Genomic DNA, 8,542 nt, shown 5'->3' on the forward strand with positions numbered 1-8,542 from the left:
TGGTTCCCCCAAATCAACCAAAAGATTCCGAGCACGTCTGGTCAAAGTATATCTTGTATTTACCACGAGCCATTTTCCGGCTAACAAAAATTTAAGTTTTGCACATATCGGTGAGTTCTTCAATTTGATTTATTCCTCATAGAAGAAAGAAGTAAGGACATGATCCATAGTAAAGAAGTAGACATGGTACAATGGGATTGAGAAGGAGCTCTGGACGTGCATTATAGCAAGTGTCCGTGGCTCTTCAAACTTTCCTCTGGAACTGAATGAGATTAAATTCCTATTATTTATGACGTTTTTCATCTGGAACTGAATGAGAACTAAACTCCTGCCATTTATGCTACTATATTTTTTAATTAACCCATTGTATGCGTGTATGATTATATTAAAGGAAAAATTCACAGCCATTTAAATACGGATTTTCAGTCTCAACTATGCTAAATTATCACAAATTTGAGAATGAAGGGCAAATGCAGTAGTTTGAAGACTAAGCTGCTTCCACTGGTAATGCTCGAGGGCTAAATGAGGGCAATAGTGAGAGAAAAACCAATGGCAGTGCTCTAACAAATTAGGAGTTTAGTTGATGATGATAAATAGTGGTCTTAGAAAGTTAAATTTGTTCAATAAGTATAAAAGTTTTTTATAAAAGTTTTGAGTTTTTTAACCCACAATATAGAAGTTTGAGTTACAAGATGACCTTTTTACTTTGAAGACTAAATACAATTATACCATCATTGTAAAATATAAGAAATAAAATAAATTGAAAATAGAGTAACCAACCACATAGATCGCACCTGTATCACAATAACATACTGTAACTTTTTAAATTGAATTTTAAGAGCAAGTTTCATAAAAAAATGATGCTCATATGTTAATTCTCAACATTCTTTACACAAGCAACTAACAAAACATCAAGTTATGTGCATTTTCAAGTATAAAGTTAAGATTCCATTGAGATATATGATCACCGCCTCATTTCATCAACGGCCGGGGCAGCAAATCTCACATCTGCAGCACGCCCTACAACAACTGGTTCATCGGCAAATAGTGTTTTGATAAATGACGGTGTCTTTAGTGGTCGACGTCCAGTCATTTTTGGATACACATCTTCGAGGAAATAGTAGGCGTGGCCAGCAATCATACCCTGAATTATTCAACAAAAACAGAATCAACAGACCAAAAATATCTATGTGATGAAACAGTGAATATGGTCAGCGCTATGATAATGTATCTACACTTAATCTCAAGAATATCTCAACAATTTTCATGTCGGATGTCCTGTGGAACATTGTACCTTAGGGAAGTTTCAAACACGCAATTTACCAATATTGATTCTCAGGATTAAACACATTGATGGTTAGTTGGGTCAACATGATGTTACTAGTTAGGCAAGGTTGCAAAACTCGCTACTCGCGGAGTAGTCAATAGGAACGTTTGTTAGGCAACTCGGTGATTAATAGGGGATTAATTGGATTGAACTTTTCATACATTCAAATAATAAATCTTAAAACTATGTGTAAATATAGAATAAAACGAACATAAACTTTAAGATAATTGTATAGAAACATAAACATAATCGTTCATTTCTTCAAAAACTATAAAATCGTAGTTTAAATTCATATTAAACTTTGACCTATTTTGACCGAAAAATTCGATTTTGAACCATTAACCGACAGACTAATTAATCGGATTTTTGAAAAACCGGATCAGCTTGTTCTTAAAACGAGTTATCAGATTAATCGAGGGGAGTTCTACAACTGCGTATTTAGGGAATTTTTTTTTTTTTTTTTTTTTCATACATCAAGTATTTATTGAATTACATGTGAAATGATAACACTTCAATAAAGGGAATTATGAATCCAACATCAGCGTCAAACATTTAATGGAAGTATGAAGGACTTACAAGCAGATCCACCCAAGCACTAGCACCAACAAGAACGGAGAAGCCCAACAAAACCTGCAGGGTAACAAGAAGATCAGAGATCTCTGAACTCAAATGTATATACTTTTAATCAAATTAAAGATTCATATTTCTCCTAAGAATAAGTAAATGCACGATATCAGTAAGGTTTCAAAACTCGTTACTCGGGGAATACCCGGTCGGGACTTTGAAGGAAGCAATCGGCAACTCAGGGATTAATCAGAAATCATGGATTGGACTTTTTATACATTTAAATAACAAATTACAAAAAATTATGTGTAAATATTACACATGGCAAACGGGTCAGGTTGAGTCGGTTTGGGTAACATGTAAAACGGTTTTGGGCTGAGATGGGTCATGGGTCAAACGGGTAAAATTTTCAAACGGGTCCAAATGAGCCAGGTTGGGCCGGTTTGGGTCGGTTTAGGTAACAAGTCGAAACAGGTAATGGGTCAAATAGGTCCAAACGGGTCATATACTTTTACATTTAATTTTTTACATTTATTTATATTTATTATATATTATATATAAGAAGATATTAATATACACGGTAATTGATATAACCATTAGCGCTTTCATAAATGATTGACGGATGAAACTTGTTATGCATGACCCATTTGACCCATTCACAAGACCCATTAAACCTATCTCTATTTATTGAACTTTAGGATTTGGTACCCATTTAACCCATTCTTTTGAATTTTGTATGAGACTCGATAAGTTGGAGAAAAACTCATTGGAACTTTTTTTGAGTTTTAGTTTACATTGCTAGGCCTATTTTTTTCAATACAAATTGACCCGAAAGCTTGATCCATTTGACCCAAATTTGAGAATATGGGTCTCAATTGCCAGGAATAGTAAATATAGAAGAAAACCATAAACATAAACAAAAACTTTAGCATAAATATCTAGAAAAATAAACATAATCGTTCATTTGTTCAAAACTCTAAAATTTTAGTTTAAATTTATATTAAAGTGTTTGAGAAATTTTGACTTTGGCACATTTTGACCAACTAAGTCTGACTAAACAACACATCCGATTTTGACACATTAACCGTCGTTAACCGATTAATTAATCGGATTTTGGAAAATCAGATTGGCATGTTCTTAAAAAGGAGTAATCGGGGATTTTGACAACAATGAATGAGATTGTTAAATAGGCAATGTGTTTTATGACTTAAAACAATTTAAACATATATGCAAATAACAGAAATCATATATTAGCATACGATGGATGGCCACTTCTTGAATGTGAAAGATATACATATATCAACAAGAACTCACCCATGGTAAGTAAGCTGCAGTAAAAGTAAAGAGGCCCAAGAAGCTCATATGAATATATGGATTTTGCTTGCTCCAGACATAAACCTGTGAAGTAAAGAAAAACGAAGAAAACAAAATTAAAATTCAAGCTACTCTATAATATCTTAAAATATAAAGAAAGAATACACAACAAATTGACTATTACCATCATAAAAGTCAGTGAATTGCTAAGAAAAATGATCTTAGCAAAAGATTCAGACACGTATGGTATCATCCCTCCAACAAGAACGATACTGGTCAAAACAGTTGCACCAAATAAAAGCATATAAAAGAAATCTGCTGTTCTTCCCCTGAATGAATTTTCTTCTAGAAGTTTGCAGTACCGAGCGAGAAAGAACATATGAAACAGAAAGTCCAAATCTGTAAAACAAAGATGTTATGAACCCAATATAAGTCTAGGCACACATTGTCCAGGCACAAATTACAACCCATATTCCTACAACAACAAAAACCAAAATTGTTTGGAGATACAAGTAAGAACACTTACCCATCTTTCGGAAATAAAGGAAGTTGGTAATTAGCCTCCAGATTTGATATTGCTTAACTACAAGTCTGGGATTCAAGTATAAGTTATACGGCGAAATGATCTGCACAATACAATAATCAGGTTCAATTTGTATTCTAGCTTCTACTTTTATCATGCTAATGAATCCATGATAATAGTTTCCATTCATTAAACAATCTCTGTATTACAAACCCTAAATACTTGATCTTTAAACAATGTGCACAATACAATAATGAAAAGTAAAGAAATTGAACATCTTTTATCCCCTTAATTAAGCGATTAATTAAACCCTTCAAACTCAGTAATCATCATCATACAGCCTATATCAAAACCCTAAAAAATAATCGAAATAATTAAAGTCGAGGTTATCAAACTTAAAACAAACAAAAAGGATATACCTCAAGGGAGCAACCAATCGTGGTAACGATTGCAGCTGTGAGATACGAACGAGTGATTATTGGCATCTGTTTATACCAATCTTCAACAGCTTGCGCCATTTTTAAACCCTAATTTCTTCAATAATAATAATAAATAATAAAAAAAATACTAAAAACCGAGCTTCAACAGCTTGTAATCTCCACAAACATCGATCTGATTTATGGATATGTATATGTATATGTATATAGAGAGAGCGTAGAATCTAGATAGATGAAGACGGGGATGGATCTGGCAATATTTATATTTAGAGAGATAAATGTACATGTATGTATAATGTATAATATAATTGTAGGTGTTTGTCACGTGCGATGGAGAGTGAATTGCACGTACCAATAACAGGTACTTGTGACTTGTCATAGCCAATCATATAATTTTGATATAGGATGATGATATCATAATCCTTAATTTTCTAATTTTCTATTTTTCAGAAATAAAATATATGCTAAATTAATTTGAAGCTTACACTACTTTTTTAACGTTAATTGAACACTCCATAAAGACTTGAGCGCTCCATCATCATATTAATATTAATATTAATATTAATTATTAATATTAATATTAATATTAATATTAATATTAATAATAATAATAATAATAATAATAATAATATATCAATAACAACTACATTTTTACTATTCACTTCATCATTATTTTAATAAAAAGAATATTTTTGTCTCTTCGAACCCTCCATATATGTACTCCCATCTTCTTCCTTACTCTAGAAGGTTCCGACGCTCCCATTTTTCTCCCAACAACAAACTCTCTCGAAGATTCGGGGTCGCTATTTTGTTCATCGTCAAATATGGTTCATCCTTCGATTCCCTCTTCAAGGAGTTACAGGAAGACCACAACAGCGGTTGCTACGTTAGCCGCGGTCTCTGCCGCTGCTCCATCACCGTCGCCTCCAGCGCTATTATACCCACCTCCACCACCGCTGCGCCACCGCTTTCACCACGACCATCGACTTCTTCGACAGGTAGTGTATCTCTTTTGTTAAGAATTTGTTAATTTTAGGGTTTCGAGTTGGTAATTTAATTTTTATCATCAAACTCCGAAATATACTAATTGCTGCAAATCTATTATTATGTGTTGATTCTATTTAAATCATAACTAATCATTCCATTAAAAGTCCATGTACATGTTTGTTTAGATATCAAAAATTGAACCTCAAATATGAGTATTCTCAAGATGATATTTGAGTATCTGAATAAATGTTTGAGTTATGACAAATTTGATTGTGAATTTGTGGCTTATAAGTGTTTTATGGTTCAAATGTCATCAAATTGTAGTTTTAGTTTTGAGTTAGCTTGACATATTTACTCTTCAAATATTTGGTAAAGTTGGGCGGTAGGTTTAGCTACCATTGTGTCGATTGATAAAGTTGGTTGGCTTTTTTCAGGTTAAAGAGGTCGTATTTGATTTCTTCACTGCTGTTAAAGTCTATCGTTTAAGGTTTGCTTCCTGCTTTTAGTCTTTAATTCTTTTGTTTATACGTTGTCCTCAATTTGTTGTTTTCATTGTTATTATTTCAATTGGTATATTTTTTTACTGCCCGTGTGTTTTGTCATGGGTAATGCATTTGTGCTAAGTATATATATTAATCCGTACGTTTGTTTTCTTGAGAATTGATTCCCAATTGTGGTTAATGAATACTATGCGGAGTAAATAATATGTGAAAGGGGACGGTGGGTTCACAACCTCATGTGTGTCTCAAACGCTGTCAACTTGGGGAGAATTTTGAGTTCTCGCTTTTCTGTCTGAGAAGTTTTTTTGCAAAACCAAAATTGGTTAAATGGGTCACTTGGCCGGTATCTACCTAAGATTGTTTGTGATTCCTCCATTTCTTTTTGTATCGAGTCATCACCCAAATATGCTTATGCAAATTTTCCAACAATTCGACCCAATATGTTAACACCAAGTTGTTTGATTTGTCTTTTCAATGTTTTAGAGTGTATGGTTTTCTACACCCTTTGTAGTTTGCTAATCTTTTTTTATGTTCATGTTTGTAGCATTGCTCAATTGACCCCGTGCTTCGTCTGACGTTTTTTCAACTGTTTTTATGCCCATTGTAAATTATCATCAATCACATTCAAGTGGCTCCTCTGTTCGCTTAGACCCTGAAGGTATTTGGTGACGGTTGTTTTGTACGTTTATTGCAAAAAAAATTTGTTGCAGGTTACGTCTACGGCTATTTCTTATATCGTTGTGCAGTAAGTTAATCTTTTTATGTTTTTTCCTTATTTATATATATATATATATATATATATATATATATATATATATATATATATATATATATATATATATATATATATATATATATATATATATATATATATATATATATATATATATATATATATATATATATATATATATATATATATATGTATATATATACATATATATACATATATATATATATATATATATATATACATATACATAGATTTTATGTTCAATTCTATGCGAATGTTTGATAAGCGGTATGTTTGTTTGTTCTTTCATATGTGTTGTTGTGAAGCAGTTGCTAAATAATAGTATGACTTAGGTTTAATTGTTACTGTTCTCATAAAGTATAACAGTATAATGGCACCTAAACACGACAAAAAAAACATGCTGCTGTTGCGGATGGTTCGTTCGAGAGTAGGAGTAACAATGCTTTTGTTGCGAACGCATCTTCTGTATTGAAGCGACCCGTCCTAATCCATAAGGACGAATACAATAATATATGGTTACATCGCGAGGTATTTGACCTTTATATGATACATTTTACAAACATTGCATTCGTTTTTAAAAGACAAACTTTCTTTACATCGAAAATTGACGGCATGCATACCATTTCATAATACAACCAACTATAATTGTCTTAATAATAATCTTGATGAACTCAACGACTCGAATGCAACATCTTTTGAAATATGCCATAAATGACTCCAAGTAATATCTTTAAAATGAGCAAATGCACAGCGGAAGATTTCTTTCAAACCTGAGAATAAACATGCTTAAAGTATCAACCAAAAGGTTGGTGAGTTCATTAGTTTATCGTAATCATTCATTTCCATCATTTTAATAGACCAAAAGATTTTCATTTCAATTTCTCATAAACATCATGCATGCATATAGCCATCTGCATAAAAATCATTCATATGGATTGAACACCTGGTAACTGACATTAACCTTAATGCATAGAATATCCCCACAGACATCGTCGTCAGTATAATAATAATCTCGAAGTACTAAAGCCATCCATAGACATGAATAGGGGTTGTTAGGCCCAATAGATCTATCTTTAGGATTCGCGTCAATTATGGGCCATTTCCCTAATTCTTAGGTTACCAGACTTGAAGGGCAATATTCGATTTCGATAATCCAACCATATAATGTAGTTTTGATTACTTGTGTCTATTTCGTCAAACATTTATAAAAGCGCATGTATTATCAGTCCCAAAAATATATATTGCAAAAGCATTTAAAAGGGAGTAATGAAACTCACAATACTGTATTTCGTAGTAAAAATACATATGACATCATTGAACAAGTGCAAGGTTGGCCTCGGATTCACGAACCTATATATATATATATATATATATATATATATATATATATATATATATATATATATATATATATATATATATATATATATATATATATTCATATGTTGGTCAATATTTATGTAACAATTTAGGTCAAATCATAGTGTATCACAATCCTAATGTTCGAGACTAATATGCAAAAGTTAACAAAAGTCAACTTGACCAAAAATGACTTTCAAAACCTATACATGATTATAACATAAATATAGTCATTTTATATATTTAATATATTTAACAGATTTTATTAGAGTAAATAATAAAAGTCATTTATTAATAAAAATTTATATTAAAATATATATCTGATAAAAATATACTTTTATATATCTTAGTAATAAAATTTATAAAGTTCATTTATTATCATAAAAATATAATGAAAGGTATTGTTAATGTAATTATATTACATGTAGTAAAATATCTTTGTATTACATATTTATAAAATAATATTGATATTAACAATAATAATTAAAAGTTGTACTATTTTGTAATAATAATTATTATTATTCTACTAATAAAAATAACAGTATTTATATTTACTAAAAAATAATATTAATTATGATAAAATGATAATTTTTATTAATAATAATATTAAAATGATAATGATATTTTATAATAACAATGATATTTCTATTAATAATAACCTTAGTAAAAATGATAGTTTTATTATTAATAAAACTTTTAATATTAATAATAATGATAAAAATAATGAAAATTGATATTTTTATCTAAGTTAATAACTTACAATGTTTTTATTTTATC

The 8,542-nt window shown here is 30.6% G+C and overlaps 1 protein-coding gene across 1 annotated transcript; it reads right to left on the minus strand.

Annotated features, from left to right (window-relative positions):
* Positions 1-778: 778 nt before the first annotated feature.
* LOC139852138 (derlin-2.2) lies at positions 779-4,410 on the minus strand. The gene is made up of 6 exons (XM_071841363.1): positions 4,148-4,410; positions 3,732-3,831; positions 3,390-3,604; positions 3,206-3,289; positions 1,904-1,957; positions 779-1,144 (listed from the first exon to the last, which is right to left on the minus strand). Exons 1-6 carry the CDS (start codon positions 4,244-4,246, stop codon positions 965-967), a joined length of 732 nt encoding a protein of 243 aa, XP_071697464.1. The 5' UTR covers positions 4,247-4,410; the 3' UTR covers positions 779-964.
* Positions 4,411-8,542: the final 4,132 nt, after the last annotated feature.

This window comes from Rutidosis leptorrhynchoides, chromosome 6 (genome assembly GCF_046630445.1).
Source record: "Rutidosis leptorrhynchoides isolate AG116_Rl617_1_P2 chromosome 6, CSIRO_AGI_Rlap_v1, whole genome shotgun sequence".
In the NCBI taxonomy this organism is placed as follows: domain Eukaryota; kingdom Viridiplantae; phylum Streptophyta; class Magnoliopsida; order Asterales; family Asteraceae; genus Rutidosis; species Rutidosis leptorrhynchoides.

Excerpts from the sequence above, each read along its gene's own strand:
- LOC139852138 (XM_071841363.1), bottom strand. The coding sequence starts at position 4,246 with ATGGCGCAAGCTGTTGAAGATTGGTATAAACAGATGCCAATAATCACT. Across the intron at positions 3,605-3,731 it reads CCTTTATTTCCGAAAGATGG|ATTTGGACTTTCTGTTTCAT; the intron begins GTAAGTGTTCTT and ends TTTGTTTTACAG. Across the intron at positions 1,145-1,903 it reads GTGCTTGGGTGGATCTGCTT|GGTATGATTGCTGGCCACGC; the intron begins GTAAGTCCTTCA and ends TGAATAATTCAG.